General features: G+C 34.9%; 1 protein-coding gene across 1 annotated transcript in view; it reads right to left on the bottom strand.

Annotated features, from left to right (window-relative positions):
- Positions 1–585: 585 nt before the first annotated feature.
- Positions 586–21,384, bottom strand: part of LOC106793685 (protein zerknuellt 1-like) — a 31,866-nt gene continuing 11,067 nt past the window's right edge. Inside the window, exons 2-4 of the mRNA XM_014760825.1 lie at positions 6,591–6,757; positions 1,800–2,003; positions 586–1,683 (exon numbers count right to left, since the gene is read on the bottom strand). Of these exons, the coding sequence (XP_014616311.1) occupies positions 907–1,683; positions 1,800–2,003; positions 6,591–6,757 (1,148 nt within the window). The 3' untranslated portion in view covers positions 586–906. The remainder of the gene's footprint in view (positions 1,684–1,799; positions 2,004–6,590; positions 6,758–21,384) is intronic.

The following is a 21,384-nucleotide window of genomic DNA, read 5'->3' as shown; positions in this document are numbered from 1 at the left end:
CTCTTTCTATCACTCTCTTGTATTGACATACACTCACCCATACACACATACATACACGCACCCTGCCGAACACATATCCATACATACACATACACATAATTCGAAATTTTTCCTCTTTTTCTTTTTTTTCTTCTTTTTCTTTTTCATCCATTCTTAACTATCTTTTTCTCTCTCACTATCGCACATGAAATAAAAAAAAAATAACCACGCATGCACAATTCGCACTTTTACCTTCGTTTACTATCGATCACTTATATCGTTTTAATTATTGACCGTAAGTTCATTTCGAACTATCCATTCGTAATATTTTATTGCACATTCTCCTCTTCATTTATATCTTTGACCTCGCTCGCGTTCGCTCTCTAGCGAAAGATAAATTTTCTTTCTTCAAATCCGCCGTCGTCTCTCTTACTCGCTCTGCAGATATGTCGGAACTGATATAGACGTTGTTTCTTTTCTTTTACTTTCTTGGTATTTTGTCAAAGAGTAAATCGTTGCCGATCTATCTTTACAGTTGATATCTTGAAAACACGTTACTTTGATTTGTAACTTATTTAAAAAGTTTTTTCTTGTATTCTTGTTTTTTTTCTTTTTTTTTTTTTGTATATTCTCTGTCTCAATATCCCAGTCTTTGGAAGTTTTTTTCAAAAGATATACTTCATCCACGAAAAAGTTATCAAAGTTATCGAGAAGACTTGTCAAAAATTGTTGAAACAACGCGTTATTATTATTCGAAACACGCACGATTCGGATATTCATTCCCGTAGAAAGAATATACGAAAGCCACGAAATAAACGGGCGTTTTGTTAACGTCTTCCCTTTACTTCTTTTTCTTTTTCTTGTTGTTTTTGACTTGATAAAAAATGAACTTACAAAAAATCAGACTAAATTATCGAAGAAGCGTCACTACGTCGTGGATGGTGAAGTGGGTACCGAAATAGGTGACGTAGGAGTACTAGACTCCCTTCCATTCGACAACGTGGGTGTGGAAGCTCGGTGCTCGTTCTGATTAATTCCAGGTGTACTTGATCTGTTGTTGTTACCAAGTAGACTGTCGATAGAAAACGGATTCAGCCTTTTTCTCTCCTCGCGACCCTTAACAGACAAGTCTATGCTGCTACTTTGAACATCCTCCTCACTACTTTGTTGCCTAATCAATCGAGTAACGTTGTTATTGTTGTTTATGTTGCTATTGTTATTGTTACTACTACTATTATTCGCTGCAAGTCTACCAGCTGCCGCTGATATGCTAACCAATTCCCGTCTTCGTTCTAAAAGACTCAAACTCCAATGATGAATACCTTCTTGATGTTTCAAATGATCCAAGCTCAATGTCGAGTTAGGATTTTGCGTATTGGTACTCGCGTTATTCGTAGTTTGCCTCTGATCCGTTTGATCGCTACTACCGTTGATCAATCTTGGATAAGATTCGCCATCGATGGAACCGTCGGCTGCCGAATCGACCCTTTCGCTTCCACTCTCGCTACAGGAATCCAAACCCCCGACAACATCGATCTCTTCATTAGCATCGTTACCCGAACCGGAGACGCTGCTACTCTCATTGTTGCTACCTAAATGACCGAAGGAATTTCCAAGATGGCCGCTTAGAGAATTGCTACCTGCCGCCGCGGCTGTTCTTGATTCCCACTCGGCTCTCAAAGTCGACAAATCCACCGTTATACCCTGTAACAATTAAATACAAACAAAAATTGTCGAAATAAAACATATTGAAAATGATTTAGATTAAAATTATTAAATCCCTTCGTCGAATTCGAATTTAATTCGTTTTTCATGCCTACCTTGGCGGCAAGTTTTCGTTGTTGACGTTCAAGTGCCTTCAGCAATTTCTTTTGCCGCCTCTCGCGTTCTTTTCTCCTCAATTCTTCGGGTGGTATAGGTTCCCCGCTGCAACTCTGAGGATGAGCGTTGTGCGCCGGCCTACCTGGTCCCTTCTTCGTGTGTTCCTTTTTCCTCCACTTAGCTCTTCGGTTTTGAAACCAAACCTGAAATCAACCAAAACAAAACGATCTTTTTATATACAATTAACCCCATAGACAAACAAAAATTCTTCTTTAATTTCTTCCTACGTGTTCGCGCAAATTTTGTTATATTATATTTCAAAATGTAAATCAGTGTGTGTTATATATCCCTCTAACATATGAATCTCTTTATTTTCTTTAGTGTTTCAACAAAAGATTTATAAAATTACGAGAGAAGAAGAGGTAGTACACCAATGCTTGTCTCTCTTACTGTTGAACGAAGGACCAACGACCCCCGAGGGTGTTCTGATACATCAAGAACGCTAACCCTTTGCTCGTGTTCGCGTGAATATTCGCGTAGCGTGAAGCACGATTTAGGGATGGCGTGCGGAGTCAACGTGTGCAAGAAAGGGAAGAGGACAGGGGAATGGGAAAAGAGAGGAGAGAGGGAATGAGAAGAAAATAGAGAGAGAGAGAGAGAGAGAGAGAGAGAGAGAGAGAGAGAAAGAGAAGAGAATAATGGATAAGAGAGAAAGAGAAAACGAATACAAGGCTCGCGCGTAGGAGGCGGTCGGAGGAGAGAGGGATGAAGACATTAGTTGCGAGGGTTGGCCAATACGTGGCGCTGCTCTCACACGCAACCAAAGATCAATAGCCCCCTTCGACCGCTGAAACACCTTCATCACGTCGTACGCCTTTATGACTTCTCCCGACCATCATCTCTAATCGTGCGTTCTCTACTACAATTTGCTCGACAACGCTGGAATTTCAGGAACACCGGTTAAAATGTCCTCATAAATTTCCTCTCTACCTGTCTTTCTTCCCCTTTTTCCTATTTCCTATTTTATTTCTCTTTATTTCAAAAAGAAGAGAGGGAAATTCGTTTTTCCGTTTTAAAATGACAATAAGTAATTAGTGATTAGTTATAATAATGCCAAATATAAGACGTATTATATAAATAAACAAAAAATATTAGGGTCAACCAAAAGTTCGCGAGTTTATTGTGTTATAAACTACATAATGGATTGTTTTTTGTAAAATTTATCTTTGGAAATGTTAATTTAAAAAACGTACGAACTTATAGTTCCGCCCTAATAATACCACAAAATATAATAATAAAAATATAATAAAAAATGTATATACAAATGTTTGTTTAACGATCGAACGAAATCTAATCAACATCTTGAATATAATTAATAATATTTTCTATCTCTCTCTTCCTTTTTTCTCTCTCTCTCTCCTATGCGTGTATATTAATATTTACAAACAAAAAAAGTAAGTACAGTAAGTAAGATTAATTGATTAGATCAAGGAAGATTGGTTTAAAATCGATTTGTAATTAAAACAATTAATCAATACGGGGTACTACGTTCTTCTATCGATCGATCGGCCAAGCGAGAGTACGGATTATGTAAATTCATTTCACATTTTCGCGTGGGTATGCGAATACAGACGACCGATAATTATCGGCACTTCCGTGCACACGAAGGAACGATGGAACGAAGGAACGAATAAACGAACGAACGAACGAAGGAACGAACGAACGAAGAAGAGCATTAGGAGAAATCGGTATGGGTGCAGCTGTGGCTTGTTAAGAGTGATGCGTGGGAAAGCGTTAGCGTAAGGTTATTACCGTTACATGTCAGAAACTATCGCTTAACGATAACGTCTAACAAACTGTTCTACGACCAATCACACGTCAGGAAAATACCAGTGGCATCCTCTTTCGTGTTTCCCCCTAATACACGGCGCGCTTTTATAGCTATCTTTAAACGATAACTTCGTGTCTTTCGTTCTAATCGTGAAATTATTGAAAAAAGGAAAAAAAAGAAAACCCGAAAGAAAACAAAGGTCTTCGTTGTAGATAAATCACAAAAAACTATATATATATATATGGTATATGTTATGTACACATAATAGTATAAAAATAAATGACCATTAATACGAATGTTAAATATTACAAATGTTACATGAGAAATCTAAAGAAAAAAAGAAAAAAGAAATGAAAAGAAATGATAATAAATCGTTTGAAATTTGTTGTATGCTTCTCTTCACGAATCCTTCGAAGTGCTCCCGGGTTTTACTCGATTCTACGATGTCATCCGCTTATCTCTCTCTCTCTCTCTCTCTCTCTCTCTCTCTCTCTCTCTCTCTCTCTCTCTCTCTCTCTCTCTTTCTCTGTCTCTATACGTGACAATATTTTTTAAACGCTCGTCTAAAAGCACCCGTATTTCGTGGGGTTATCTATCGCGGGGATCGTGTCTATCTAATCTAAAAGAACCGTTTCCCATCGCGGTGATGTGTCCCTTTCTCGAAGAGAGAGAGAAAGAGAATGAGAGAGAGAAACACCGGCTGTGTGACACCATGTCACCAGTTTAGGTTATCATTCACGATCTCATTCGTTCTATTTCTCTCACTGATTATTACTCTCACAGATTTATATTTGATATACTATATTCAAGAGTATAATATAAATTTATTCGATATAATATATATATTTTTTTTTTTAACGAAACGTTAAACAATTTTTCCACCTTTTATTTTTGTAATCATCTTTAAATTATCGTATTGTGAATTCAATGTTATTATATTTTAAATAAATATATAATCATATGTATATTATATTTCTCTGTGTTAAAAATTTAATTATAACGAATTGTATTATCGTATTAAATATATACTTCCGTCGATTCAAAAAACATATATTATATTTCCTTTGTAGATATTTCCTAGCTGAAGTTGAACGAAAGCTGCCGCCCGAAGCGTGTCTAAGCGCGTAAATTTAAATATCCTTGGTTAAGAAGGGCCTGGTAGTAAGGGGAGGGGTAGAGTCCTTTGGCAGATCAGCCGTGAAATTAAGGGTCCACCCTAAGGTTGGTTCTCTTCTCTGATGGAGAGGATCGATTGGAGGACCTCTTTGATAGAGTGAACGGAACACGTTTGATATTTAATAACTTTTTATATGATTTTTTTTTATTAATGACATCGAATTTATAAGAAAAAAATTCTTTTCGAACTATACACAACTTTATAATGAATAAAAATTAACATTATTTTACGATTTATATATAATTTATGATATGCGTGTACGTGTATTTTATTTGAGATTTAATTCGTATAAGAAAAATTATATCAATTAGCGATAAAAAAAATATATATTTATATAAGTGCAAAAAGTATATATTATATAACATATTTACCGACTTTAATAATTCTCGTAATTTTCTTTCTCTCTCTCTCTCTTTCTCTCTCTCTTTTATAAGTAAAAAAAATGAAATATATATTAATTGGTAATAATAAAAATATTATTCATAATAAATGGATACAGGAATAGAACGTAATAATAGGAAGATAAAATTGACGTTGAATAATGGAAAGTTAGTAGTTCTCTTTTCGTCGATAGGCTACCTTAAACATCCATAGGGCCCGGTCATTATTTAAATAGAGACGATCGATTTGAAGAAGGGACGAGGGTGCTTTATACGAGATAGATCTCTTTCGGTTTAGCACCCTCGAAACATATTTGACCGGGATTCGGGTGTGCTTTTCTTTCTTCGGAGTTAACCGCATTCAGAATGTAGCAGATGGACTAACTACCCCCATGAGAGAAAAAGAAGAAGAAGTAGAGGAAGAGGAAGAGAAAGAGAACGAGAAAGAGAAAAAGAAAGATAGTCAGGCCAAGGGGCAAAGGTTGCTTACGCGGAGCCACCCCCGATGTCTGTCGAAAATCAACCCCTCGAAACACGATTCTGAAGTGACTTTAAATTTCGTCCGTATCGAAAAGACCGATCTCGAAGTGTAGTGTCTATAAACGAAAAATACGCCAACGTAAAGAGCGTCGTCGAATCGACGCTGTTCTATTTCTTTCTTTCTCTCTCTCCCTTTCGCATTATGAAAATGGCCGAATAAAGTTACGTTTTCTTTACGTTATAACTTCCCCTCATACATACGTATCTAAAACGTTAACGATTTTTTTATATGACAAGCATTTCTCTTCTTTCCCGTTTATTTTTCTTTTCTTTTCTTTTCTTTTCTTCACGGTCCGTTCAAATATTTGTATACTCGTGATACGTAAAAAAAACAAAAAAAAAAACAAACATGTGCTAATCCTTGTTAGACCAATTATCTTGGTGCAACGTGAAGAAACGAAAGTTATAAAAAAATAATGTATCCATCTAACACGAATAATAAGGAATTTTTCGGCAGACCCCCCCTCCCCTCGTGTATTATTATTATTATTATTTATCTATAAGTTTTAAATACCGTCTACAAAGTATCACAGCTAGTTGGGAAGAGAGGAGGAAGGAGAGAAAGGGCAGGTTACTTTACAAACTATATATCAAGCTTTAACGTTGATACGAGCTTAAATACTTTGTATTCAAAGACCCGACACCTGCGGAAGAATATATTTTATCGTCGGCTACTACTCGCGCGGCGGTTAAGAGGATCATCTCTTTTTTAAGGAAAAAAAAAAAAAGAAAAGAAAAAAAAAGAAAAATAAATAAGTTGTCTCTTGGTATTCTGATCAGGCTAATAATCTTTAAAAGGGAGCAAAAAAAGTAAAAAAAAGAAAAAAAAATGAAAGAAGGAAGGAGTAATAAAGGTACTCACAGCTACGCGGCTTTCTTTAAGTTCAAGTCTGACTGCCAGGGCTTCTCGCATAAATACATCGGGATAATGACTCGACAGGAACGCATGTTCTAATTCCTCCAGTTGCCAGCTACTAAAGTTCGTCCTGCTCCTTCGTCTTTTGCTACCACCTTCGTCGGATTCACCGCCTGAAACGATAAAGAAACCAAAAAAAAAACGCCATTGTCGTTAGCGTGTAAAAATAGGCGGCCTGCGTAATTAAACTAAACGATCGAACTTAACACGCTCGTTCGTTCATCAATTAGGGTTAACAAAAAAAAATTTCGTATGTTTATTTAACTGAATAATTATTGTTATTGAGTAAAAAAAAACAAACAAACAAACAAACAAACAAACATACATACATACACACACAATTTATGTAATAATTATTTTAATAAAAAAACATTAGAATATATATAAATTATCATTAGATATCAATATCGTCAATATTGTGTTCGCGTTTATTAAAAGATTAATTTAACATCGAACAGACATTTTTAGAAATAACTGTGTTCGTACGATAGTTGGATATAAAAATTCGTTTGTATACAATGTATAAATACATAATATTACGTTGAATAGATTTTTAACGCTAATAGAGAGATACCACTAGGAATAGGTAATCGAATCAATTTTTATCCGAAAGGAATTTATGAGAACGCTGACCCCGTCGCCGAAAAGGCCACTTTCTTATAAATGCTTACGGTGCTTTGAAAAAGGTTCTCCACCGAAGAAAGACGTTTCGTGAGTCGCATGTCCGACTCCAACAACCTCGTGCTATGTCTGCCTTCCATAAACGAAGGAAGACCTTTGAATCGGGAATCCAAGGCCTTATCTGGAGGAAAATAGTCGACGAACACATGGAGCACAACCATCATACACCGATATACCCTCTCCTTTAACCACCCCACTGCAAACCCTATCCCCCCTTTAACCACCACCACCACCACCACCACCACCATTCTCCCAATCTTCTCTCTTTTTCTCTATTTGTGCAGATAAAGCGAAATACGAATCTGAAATCTCGACATATTGAATAAACATGGAATTTCAGTGATTTTACGAGAATGTTCCAGCATCCGGTAGGTCCGGTATCTTCCTCGGGGATCTGCCAATCCCTGTGATCGTTTCGTTTCGTTTCGTCTATCCTTATTCTTCCTTTTACTACAGCAAATCTCTTTTACCCGTACTCATATATATACAATATCTACATATGTATGCTAATATACCAGGGAACACACGGAATTGAATAAAAGATCGGGAATTATGATTGACTTGGCAATACTTGACCGGGAGAGAATTCTTATCTTAATCGATATATGTATATAATATATATATATATATATATATATATGTATTTATGTATACGTATATTATTTCGTATACGTGTAATATGTGCATTTGTGTATTTAGGCATATATATATATATATATACATAAGAATGAACGATGAAACGGGAAAGGAAAAAGACGATGAAAGGAGAATCCCTTTCTCTTTCTCGAAATTCCATGCTCGATCACGAAAATAGACCGTTATGAAACAAAACTCGTAGTATTATCGTTCGACTTTATTGCGTGTTCGTGAATATGCCATCAGAATAATAAAGTTTTTATATCCTCCGGTTAGTGCAAACTTAATTGTTGTTACTTTATTTTCTTACGAATTAATTCTTTTACGAAATAGATCCAATTTGTGTTAGATTATATTATATTTAATTGTTTTGATCTCGAAAATACGGATCAATAAGATAATTGCATTTAAATAACGACTGAAATAATATATCAACACGTTGAATAAAAAATAAATCACTAAGAAATTCACCAACACAGTAATCATTAAATACATATACTTAATAAGTTCGACCAAAAAAAATAAGGTGATATTAAAATAATTTATAAAATTGACAAATAATTTACATAAATGCAATGAAATTCGATGTAAGTATATCGTGATGCACTGTTCGAACTTTTAATTTTCAAATTACCCTCGGGTTTAACTCGTACGGGGGAAAATCTTTCGCATTACGTATTCCATAGATGTTCATCGAGGTTAATTTTTTAATACTTTTTATTTTCAACGTTGCGACAATGATTTACGAAAGTTTATGACTGCTCAGTAATTATGTTAATCGGAATAAAAGAAGAATAAGAACACGATCTGATCAAGAAAAGCTTGAAACTAGTAATATATAACACGATAGTCGGAATAAATTCATAGATCTTTCAAAGTTTAATAAAAGCGCGACACTCGTTTATCTATTCTTTATTACTAGCATTCCACGTCACCCTCTATTATTATCATGGAGAGGTAATTACCAAGAATGCCGATAAACATTGTAGGTTGCATAGGCCGGCGTTAAATAATTTATGAGATAACGAGTTAAACAATCTTCTTGTAATGGTCGTCTTCCCGTTCGGCCATTTTCCGTGAAAGTTACCAACCGAACGTTCTCAACTCATGGCAAATTATTTCTTCTCCTTTTTTTTCCCCTTTTATTCGTGAAAACAGAAGAGGAGGAAGTCGCTGGTAAAACACCCAACGAATGATGAATCGAACACAGTCTATAATGAATCGACTAATTTCATAGCCATTTTCGAGTACAACCCGCAAGGCTATCGAGTTTTTAAGAACAACTTACTTTTACATTTTCTTCATCTTTCTTTTCCTACATATTAGTAATAGTTATGGGATAAATAATTGAATCGGTTTAAGCGTACAAATTACATCATCCTCTTCAATGTTTCATTAATTTACCCTAATAGAAACATGCATTAATTAATTTATTCTATATAGTATATCCCTTCCCCATTCCTCTAAAATGAAACTTATTGCGTTGCATAGACACAAATTCCGTGTCGAATTTTAAATACGATAAAATATTTAATATATGTACGTTTTTATATAATAAACTAGACTAGATATTATCTAAAAATGATTATTTAATTGTTGTAATCATGTTACCCCCTCATCCCAAAAAAAAAAAAAGAAGAAAGAAATAATCCAATTAGGTGTATTTATATAAGATATGACTTGTACAAATAGATACGAAACGAAATTCATAATGTATTACGAAACACACATCGAAGTCCGTTCTAAGACGGTAAAATGTTAATTGCGAAAGATAATAAGAAACATTGGTGATTTTGGTTGCGGGTGATACGAGAATTCGAATATTTCTACGAACAGAAGTGGATTCAATTTCGTTGCCGTCGAATTAAAAGGAACGAGGCAAAACCTTTCTGCAAAACCTTGCCAGTTTCACTTCACTTTCGTATCCTTTACAATCCGCAGTTTTACGATGTCATTCGTTTTCCGAGTATCTGCTCCTACTCTCATGAAATTCCTCAACTCCTTTTTCATAGCTGACCGTCATTTTCGCGAACACGGCGTATTCCAGCATGTTGGATAAAGAAGAAAGAGAATAAATTCGGTCGTTAAACCAACGAACGAGCAAGTTCTTTGAAGAAATTGCCAAAGTTCTCTCGCATTTCGGGCCAAGTCTCGTTTCGTGACTACGAGCCACCATGATTTATCGACTCTTCGACTGATCTCTTCCCCCTTCATCCTTCTAATCCTTTACTTTCAAAAGATAGTTTAATTATTGCTAGAATCAACTTCTCTCTCTCTCTCTCAAGCAAAATCCTCTTTTTCTCCTTGACATGAACTGCGTCAGAATTAATCTAACGAGATCTAATATAATCATCTTTGGAATCTCTCAATTTAAAAGCCGATGTTTGTTGACCTTTAACATTATTCCTCGTTTGTTTCAAGAACGATCAATGCAAATTTATTCCCTTCGATGTAACACATTGAGTAATACGAACTATGATTTATTAGTACATGAAAATAAAAATAATAGTAAAAGATACGACAAATTATTTAAGATTTAATATATAATCAAAAATATAAAAATATTTTTCTAATTTTTCCTCGTGAAATATCTGTTTGTGTGTTTGTGTAAACTTTATTTTAATTTATTTATCGAACATAATATTGTATATTTACCAATGATTTAATACGTTTCAGAGAAGAGAGAGAGGTCAACGTTTAGTTTGAAAAAAAAGAAGAAAAAAAAAACAATTTCTCGTGTGTGTACATAATATTCGAATTTAATGAATAGCTTTGGAAACGCGCGGACCTATACATACATCGGCCAATTAAGATCTAACGTCTGCGTAAAATCATGTAGGTAAAGTGAACGCGTATATACCCATAAACATCGCCGAAAGGAAGGAAAGAAAAAAAAAAAATCATCGTGTCGCTCATTAATCAACGTAATTAGATACGATTTATTCCCAAGGCGTTTTGCTGGAACCGTGGTAACCGAGGATGGATATCGATCGGTTCCTCTTCGTTATTGATAATCCGTAATTCATAATAAATACTCGATTGGAGATCGTGCACGGTGGCAGCTTGAAGGATTATCCTACTTAATAATAAAAAAATACTCATCGTAAATACCGCGCATATAAGCACGCGTTTAGAATTACTTTTTATGTTTATTTCAAAATATGTCCCTTCTTCCTACGAACGATAACGTTCATTATTATTTTGAAATTTTATTACGACGTATTTTCTTGTTTTTTTTTATTTTTTTAATAATATAAATATATGTATGTATGTATTATATAAATACGATTAACCTTACGGAACCCCTAAATCTTTTTTCGTGTCATTAAAAAAAAAAGAAATAATACAAGACAAGATTTATACATATAAACGTATGCTGAATGTAATTTATATTTATTATTAGAAAAAACATATTAACCTTCGAACACGATCAGGATCATTAATTTTATGCGCGAATAACACATGAAATGTGATTTTTATAAAAGAAAAAAAAAGAATTATAAATAATATACGCAAATGTGTTTATTAAAAATTGCATATTATTATTTATTGAGATAATTCATAAAACAACACGTTGACACGTATTAAAATAACTTCAAGCAATTAAATTGACACGAAAACAAATCAAGAATGATAATAAAAATCTAAATATATGTATATATCTTATGACACAGGTGAATATTGTGATAAGAAAAATGTAAGAAAGAGATTATGTCAGGAATACGATCGTTAAAAAGAATTCTTATTAAAACGAAATCTTTCTCTCACATATACTGAAATAAAAATATATTCTTTTTATTTCGCGAGTATCCACCGACGAGAAGATGTCGGTGTAATAAAACGACGAACAGTACAGAACAGAACAGAACAGAACGACGATGTTCGCGAAGGGTCGCGTGTGTCGTTAAGGGAACCCAACGCAGTGGTAACGTATCATCATACGATTATGCCACGCGAAAAAGCCCGCACGTCGTCGCGTATTAACAACTCACCTTATTTTGTCCAGGCATGCAATGTGTGAGTAGGGTAGGTAGGTAGGTATCCACCTACAAGGTGCAATCATAAATTCATTTCCTTTTCCCAAATGTTTCCCCAAAAAGACAAAAACATACCATCATCTTGGCAATAATAATAATAATATTAGGAAGAATCAAAAGTTCGTGCATTTTAAAATGAATATTTCCAAAGTAAATTTTACAAAAACAATCCATTATGCGATTTATAACACAATAAACTCACGAACTTTTGGTTAACCTTAATATAAAAACAATAAAAAGTATAAATGGATTTAATTTAATCGAACCGATAAAATCACGGTATACCTACCATCAATCGTTTTTCCGTTAAAACTTGATTATAAAAAGAAGAAAAACCGTTGAAACATTATATACCGAGTATCATTAAAAGTATACAATTAAATCGTAAATTCCTAATTATCTTATAACTTCATGAATAAATAATGAAAGATATGAGTAAGATATTGTGGAAATAAGACAGACAAGTTAAGAAATAAGAATGAAGTTTAATAGTAACATGACTCGATTCGCATCTCACAAGAAGACATATCGTCTTTGAAGACAGCGAAACTTTGGTGATGATGGTGGTTATATCTAGTGGTGGCAGGTTGTTTCAGGCAAACTGCGGAATGGCGTGCTCGCTTAAGACATTTAATGAGCCTCCTTGTCTTTACGCACTTACATATACATATATATAATATATGTATGTTATATTGATACACGGTGAGAAATCTACAAAGGTATATACAGGTAGGGTATATACGTATATTCAAACTTGGATGAGAATGATAGGTACACATGCGTGTACATCATCATACACACACACACACACGAATACACGCACATTCGAAATAACGTGCAATTAAATTGAAATTATACCCGAGCAACAGCAACAGCAACAGCAGCAGCAGCATATCGACGGAACGCTTTCGCCTTTTACGTGCTATCTTGACGTCTTTTTGACAGGAACAACCGGTCCCATGGTTTCTGTGCACGTTTATTCCGCACGCGCAAAAAGGGAAAAGGATGTATCGAAAAATGGCAAGGTGCCCTTTTATCGTACCTACGAACTCTTCTTCGTACGTAATACAAGAAACTCGGATATATCTTTTTTTTTTTTTCAATTTTATCCTGGTTTTTATGACATCGCGCTTATAATCCAACGTAAGACATAAGATGATACCTGTGAAAGAAGGGTCCGAGGAGAGGGATGGGGTAAGGGATAGTGGTGTTCTCTCAAGGATAAGAAATGAAAAGTAATGCAACGGATAGACGTCATAATGATACGTCAAGCATTCGCGAGAGTGAAACGTAATTCTGAATTATAATTATACTCTAGACGAGATCTAATTTTCTTTGCTGGAGTAAATTGAATACAATTTTGTTGTTCCTCTTACGTTCCAGAATTGATTTTTCAATTTTGAACGTTCGTAGCTCGCGGACAATGAATTATAGAGTGAGTGAGAGTCCAATGAAAAAAAAAAAAGAAAAAAAAAAAGAAGAATCCAAATTTCAATGTAATATGATTTCTGGGAGAAATTATATTATACGTTCGCATTATGCGTTCGTTCTCTATCTCTTTCTCTCTCTCTCCCTCTCTCTTTCTCTTTCTCTTGCACGCACTATGTTACGGCCTTCTCTAATTACGCACCAGCCAAAAACCGAATTGAGTTGTGAATGCAACTTTTAATAAAAGAACCCTTGATGGACTGTCCGTTCCTGTGCCGCGCTGTATAACATGCAATTAAATTGTAATTACAACGCGGCCCGGGCCCAACGCGTCAAGAACGCCGAATATTTCCATACCGCAGTTTCCAACCCCTCTCGTTTTATTCTTCGTAGCTGTTACTCTTTCTTTCTATCTATATTTTAACTATATCATAACTCTCTTTCCCCTTCTATCATTTCTTCCAATCATTTTCTTTCACCATATACGGGACGTTATAGTTTCTGACACCCGTACGTAATATGGCGCGAGCATCGAATATGAAATTTAATAAAAAATTTATTCTATTCTATTCACGATAATGGTTTTGCTTCATTAAAATTAACATAATATTTCTATATCTTCTTCCGTATATTTTCCTTTTTATTTAATTAACTCGAGAAACACAGATGGGAACCGTGGTGATAGCAGAATTGTCTTTAATTTACCTACCTTCTCTAATTTACCTACCTTCTCTAATTTACCTGACAATTTTGCTCAGACGTTATAATGGCATTTACGAGATATGTAATTCAGAAAGTGAATTCGAGTTTCGTAATCACGGACTCTCAGTGAACTAAGACTGGACGAGCGACTTCCAGAAAGCAACAAACCCCCTCATTTAGAGGGTAGTCTCTTGTTAAGTGAGAGTCAACGACGTCATTAGCGTTAGGAACGACATCCTGACACCCTTGAGACCGGCACTTTCTACCTGAAACATAGCACGAACTTTCCAGGTGTTCTCTGTTCACGAGTAAACGTAAACAATCTTTCACAACGATACATATGTATATTCATATACACGTATACACACGCATATAGAATATTTTGTAGAATTTAAATCGAAAAACTGGAAATATCGTCTCGTTTATATTTTATAAGAAAAAATAATAATACTAAAAATAATTGTTGTTGTCGTGATATCTTTACATATTAGGAACGCAAATGTTAAAAATTATTTATCATCTCGGATAGAGAATCATATTTAATATCTTAAATTTGAAATGTGAATCGAAAAACTATAAAAGTCGTAATGTTTATTTTATTAATAAAATTATATTAAATAAATATATATTGTTCACATATCGTGATATAACTTTTCATATTAAGTTCATAAGGTCAAAACATATTTGGTATATTGTGAATAATAAATTTTCAATAAACGAAGATTACTAATCTAACTTTATGCGACAAACATTTGGTTCGTCGAAATTGTTACACGTAGGTAGGTGTAGATATATTACTTGGATGCTACAGAACAAGAGCTCACGGTTATCGGACTCGAGAAATTAATATTGCTAAAGCGCAATGAATCAATGTTGAAGGGGAATACAATAGAAGGGATAATATAACAATATACGAGAGAGAGAGAATTAGCACAGAATGCATCCCACGCTACGATACCACGCAAAGGTTAATGCATACGATCTTTCATGATGATTTTCTTTGTTCGAATTATTTTCATACTTTTCCAATTTCGAAAATAATTCCTAGCCAAGAGAAAATCCGAAAGGTCTATCTAACTTATTAAACTTTTTGTATTTATCAAATACAAAACATTATTAACCTCAACATATTCATATGATTTAATAAGCATACGAAACAAATTAAAATGAAACACATATAATATATCAAATATATATTCAAAATCTTGTCTAAAACAATCTTTAAACAATTTATTAATTCCTCTAAAACCCCTATATAAAAAATGTCCATAAAAATTATCATTATACGTATATATATAAATCATCGAATAAAATCTTAAAAAAAAAATATACAACCTATCTCTATCATCTAACTAAGATCATTAATACGATCTTAATTATAGAAACGTTAACCGGAACGGTAAAACAGTTCTTCGTCTATTAAAATCATCCTGCAGAGTAATACGATCCACCCTCTATATTTTTTCTCTTTCTCTTTCCCCCTCACATACATACTTACAAACAAACATACATAAATACATACACACAATCGGTAGCAATATACCGGGTTTTCCAACGATGAGCGAGAAGGTAGTAGGACCCAAGAAAAAAGGGGGTTAATAAAGTAATTTAACCGACGCGAGAGAGTGATAAAAGACACGGAATAGAACGGGAGAAAGGGTGGTTAGGGTGGTAAGGTTCTCGCTAGCTCTCTCGCTCTCTCGCCAATGTGAGAAGGAGGTGATGTTGGAGAAGGAGAAGAAATGGAGGGAGGAATGAACAAGATTATTAAGCTGTAAGGCGTTAACTGGCATAAGGCGTCGGTAGGTGGATACGTTGCTTGCGTGCCAGACTGACTGCATTTGCATCTAGACGCCATCAATCCTCCTGACGCCCGGTTACACTCCCCTCCTCCGCCACCCTCCCCCTTTAGCAATCCTGCAGGGCCCTTCTCTCAGAGTCCTTCTTTCTCTCTCTTTCTCTCTCTCTCTCTCTCTTTGTTTTTATTTTCTTCTTTCTTTCTCTTACTCTTTCTTTCTTTCTTGCTTTCTTTTTCTTTTTCTATCTATCTTTCCTTACGTTGCCCCAGGTTACACGTTCTCGTCTCTTCGCGGCCCTGACGAGAACCGAATTAAATATCTTTTATTTTTTGTTTTTATTTTGTTCTTTTTATCTTCATTTTAATCTCTTACTATTCCTTTAAAAACTCACTCTCATTCTCTGTTATAATAATCGAACTATTTTCTCATTCCATTTTCTCGTTCTCTCGGAGAAAACGCGAAACTTACAGAATGAACGTAAGAAATCTTATTTTTCTTTTTTCTTTTTATACGAGAGAGAAACCTCTTGTGTTTTAACTGTGTGTGTATAATTCTTTCATGATTCTTTAACTGTTGTATGTCGAGAGAGAGAGATTGTATCGATGTTTTCTTTATTTCTTTTTTTTTTTTTATCGCAAATTAATCGAACCGCCGCGCGCACACACAAGTCAGATGGTAATTTTCAATTGCTCACAAACCGTGCGTATAATTGAATACCTTTTAAGGAAGATTTCTCGTCAATAATTGAAATCATTGATTATATTCAAGAGACGCGTCGTTTACGCGCGTTTATACATTATTCTTTATTTCTTTTTTTATTTTTCAATTCGCGAGATTCTCTTGTCCGATTAAATTATGGCGAATATTACTTTTTTTTTTTCTTTTCTTTTCCTTTGTCCTTGTTTTTCTGCCCTTTTTAACATCGGGCACAAGGAAACAATCGAATAAAAAGCGTATCGAGTGAAAAACAACAAAAATAAAAGAAGAAAAAAATTATTACTTACGTATATTATATATATATGTAAAACAAAGAAAGGAGAAAAAGTAGAAAGAATATGTCAATGAGGCGTAATTAAAATATAAAGATCGTTCATGTAGATAGTAAAAGCAAAACCATATTCGTGACAGGTGCAACAGTAAGGCATGATCGAACAACGAACGTCACTCACGATACTTTTAATTCCTCTTAATGAATACCTTCGATTGCTTGTTATATCTTAAGAATCGCGATGCGGGCAAACATTTCGCTTTTTTTTTTTCTTTTTTATATATACATATTCCGATACAAACATATTACGTCTCAAACGAAACGATTATCAATCATTATATTCGTATGCGAGTAAAACGAACGTAAAACATGACAACTTCTATACGATCGTTATTAAATGTTAGTTACGGTCGAATATTATTTTTCTTATTTTATTACCCAGTTTCAAGTTAGATCATTCAACAACGTCATTATATTATCACGATTAATTCTTGTTCGATGTTAGATACAAAACATTGTAAGTTTGACGTAATGGTTTCATGAATAAGGCTTATCGAATGAAAAACGATAATCTCTTAGGATAAAACTAAACGGAAAGGGAAAATAGAAGCAAAAGAAAAATAACAAAAAAATAAATATAAATAAGCAATATCAATAAATAACGTTGGATATTATTAAGTTTATGATAAAACCCGACTGTTGCTTTCAAATACTCATCATAGAGAGAATTTCTGATCTGATCTTCCTTTTTCGTTTTCTTTTTTCTCTTCATTTCACATTTTATCGTAGAAGTTATTACGAGTAAAGGGGAAAGGGGCTGAAGGAGATGGGAGAGGGGACGGGGAGAGGTAAATAAAAGAAGAAGGATGAATTTAACGATTATCATCATAATTACTTAATAATCCTTTAGGTGGACGTATTCGCGATAGGTCGAAAGAATTCTTTAAACGATCCTATAGTGGTACCTAGATATAAGACGTTGTTATGTATCGCGTCTCGATCGTATCGAAACACAAAAAAAGGCAAAACAAAAAAAGAAGCTGTCGAATGTTTTTCTCCGATGCAGAAAAAGAGTTGAAAAAAATATAAGAAAGTCAAAAAAAGGATGAGGATAAGGTAGTAGTAGTAGTATTAGTAGTCCCACGTTAATGTAACAGTCCCAGCAGCATCAGCATCAGCAGGAACACCAGGAGTAGCATCAGCAGCATCAGCATCAGCAGCAGAAGCAGGAACAGCAACAGCAACAGCTACAGCAAAACAGCAGCTCGTCGAACGAGCTGGCCTAAGGAAGGCAACGTAAAAGGTCTTCGCATAATACGGGTAGCCCTTGAAATCGACGGGCTGCCATCCGATAAGGAGGTTTACAGATACGATCTACAAGCAGCCTGGTTAATTATATATTAATACCTTCGCGTGCAATCCTTGGCTACGTATGCCTGGCGTTAAGGGACGAGTGAGACGAGATCTTTACCTTTTTTTTCTCTCTGACTCTCTCTCTGACTTTCTCTTTCTATCTTTTTCTTAATATAGTCTAACCTTCGAGAATAAATAGAGAAAGAATAAAAGAGAGATGGGGCTGGAGGGTGTTGAGAAAACTGGGCAATGGCGAAAAGAATCTATCGAAAGAAGAGTGGACCATTTCGTTCGTTAGTTCTGTTCGTTTCTTTCGTTCATGGCATACCTCTTCTTCTTCTTCTTCTTCTTCTTCTTCTTCTTCTTCTTACATTTTTCGAGCGTAAAATTGAGACGTCGTTATTCCGTTGGGCAATACACGCGAACAACGCCAGGGCACACGCAACAAGACTCTCTAAGAAAGACCTGACTGAGATAGAAACACTTTTCTTTGATCACGAAGATCGTTTTCTTCGTTCCTTTTCTTTATTCTTTATTTTTTTCTTTTTCTTCTTCTTTTTATTTCATTTTGTTTTACTTCTTCTTCTTCTTCTTCTTCATCGTTTTATTCTTATTCTTATTCTTCTCTCTTTCCATCGGCTCTAGGAAAGATCAATTCCGAGCTCTCGATTGAAGGACTCGATCACGCTCGATCATTTGCCTTTTGCATGATGAATCGCCATTGGGATCCGGTTTATCGAACGTTGCTAATATTAATCCTTACCAATAGCCCGTCTCCTTTTAAACCACGAGAACACGTGGTTATTTTTTCTTTTATTTTCGCGGAAGATCGAAAACAGATGAGATGAGATGAGATGAGATGAGATTGTTAAACGTTTCCAAACTGTATCGAATCAACGGATACACGGCAAAAGAGAAAAACTCCAGCGGTTTGGTACTTCCCTTTTATTTCAGAGCCCCACCCCACCCCACCACACCCCACCGCCAAGAAAAAAGCCGGTTTTTTTCTACGTGTTCCGGTGGTATAAAAATTAACGACATTCCTGACAGCATAATTTGTACCGGTCAACCTCAATTAAAAAACAGTGTTTCCTTTTATCTATCATATTTTAATATCCTCGCCACTTAGCATGCACCCGTATGCATAATGTACGAACCAACCAACCCCGGTCGGTAAACTTTCAGGACCACGTCTTATTTCAACTTTGAAATTTCATTCAACCGAAAGGACCGATCGATTACCACTGAAACGAACGAAAACACGTTGTAAATCTTTGTGACCGGCTAATTCGGTTACTCCGATGCTCGTAAAACGTCGTTATTTGTTTCGGACGCTAATAATTTTTCCTTTCTCTTCTTCTTTTCTTTTTTTTATTCCTCTCTCTTTTACTACGATACTTTACTCTGCTCTTCTTCTTCTTCTTCTCTCTCTCTCTCTCTCTCTCTCTCTCTATCTCTCTCTCTTACGATCGAATTAAGTATCATCACGCTACCAGCCGACAAAGTTCTCGCTTTAATTAATTTTCACGAAACACAGAAGGATACGGCGTTCGTTAGAGATTGTTAAATTATCTATACACCGTTGCTACTTACTTCTTCGGTCACGAAACGTTGTTCAACCTACCCTGAATGATAATAATAGTAACAATAATAACTACTAGAAAAAAAGAAAAAGAAAAAGAAAAGGAAAAAGAATGAGAAAAAAAAATAAAGAAAATAAGTATACTCGATGCAGAAGCATATAACGCTTCTCGTTCGAAAGTTTAATACCTTCCTTGAATCGTATCCATCATCATTACACGCTTTCATAAACGATAATTATATATAAACGCATATACACACGTACGCGCGACGATAGTAATGTCAAAGCCAGTTTAAGTTAGCAAGGCATCTTCCTCAATGGTTGATATTCGCGAACGAGCCCAAGTTAAACGCCAGCTGAATTTATCGCGATCACCACAGTTATGTTATCGAGATCCTATTCGCCGTCGAACATGAACGTTATAAGGTGTGTCCTTTTTTTTATTTTTTTTTTTTTTTACTTTTCCTGTTTTCTTTTTTTTTTTTACCGAATGCCACGAGAATTAAATATATTTACTTTTTTTACTTTTTCATCTGCCACGATAAAAAAAAAACAAAACAGGAGTTTCAACTTATTCGAATTACGATTGTACTCTAAATAACGTGTTACTCGTTAAGAGAACCGACAATAATGTTCATTTTTATATGCCCAAGATAACGTCGCCTATTGGAAGAATTATTTATTACCATAACCATAATATTGTGTTGTTATATTAGAAAAGAAAAATGTTTAATAATTGAGATTAAACGATGAACTTTATATCTTACCTGATCACCCCCGTTTGTATATCATCCCTACCTTTACTCTCGTCGTTAAAATAATCTATCTTATAATAATCTCATAAGCGAGAACTTTTTATTCAGGTTTACGATCGTTAATTAACAATTCGTTGGCTGGGAGAGAATTTATCAAGGATGGAATAATTTTCTTTTTTCGGCTCGTGCTCGATCGTCGCGTTTTGCTACCAATAAAAGAAAGAGAAAGAAAGGAACAAAAAAAAAAAAAATTGCGTGCCGCGAACACGACCCTCACGCGCACACAACCCTTTCTTTCTTTCTCTCTCTTCATCTCTCTCTCTCTCTCTCTCTCTCTCTCTCTCTCTCTCTCTCGTTCTTTATTTCTTTCTCTTTTTCGCTTACTTGCTTACCCGTTCACAACCCCTAATTACTAACCACGGGTTGTTACTCTTGCGGCATGTCATTTGCCCTACGATATTATACTCCCGTCGTCGCGTGAGATCACCGACGGATCTTTTCCAGGCTTAACTTAGTCGGCCGATTGTTTTAAACGACCGATCGGAATCGAATTCCCCTTTTGTCTTTATTCGCGCCTTCAAATTATTATTATCCATCTATTCACTCTTAATCGTGTCTCTCTTTCTTTACGCGTATTGTCACTTGATTAGTGACAATCACGCTTCTTTCGTGAATTCGGTTCTCGTCAGGGCCGCGAAGAAAAACCTAAGTATCTATTTATTTGTTTAATTGGTCAATTTAATTTTTAATAATATGATTATATATAATAAATTTTTTAT

The sequence above is a fragment of the Polistes canadensis genome, unplaced genomic scaffold (assembly GCF_001313835.1).
Source record: "Polistes canadensis isolate GaletaPanama2010 unplaced genomic scaffold, ASM131383v1 scaffold_17, whole genome shotgun sequence".
In the NCBI taxonomy this organism is placed as follows: domain Eukaryota; kingdom Metazoa; phylum Arthropoda; class Insecta; order Hymenoptera; family Vespidae; genus Polistes; species Polistes canadensis.
The sequence above is the reverse complement of the archived record's forward strand: the minus strand, read 5'-3'. Positions and strand labels throughout refer to the sequence as shown.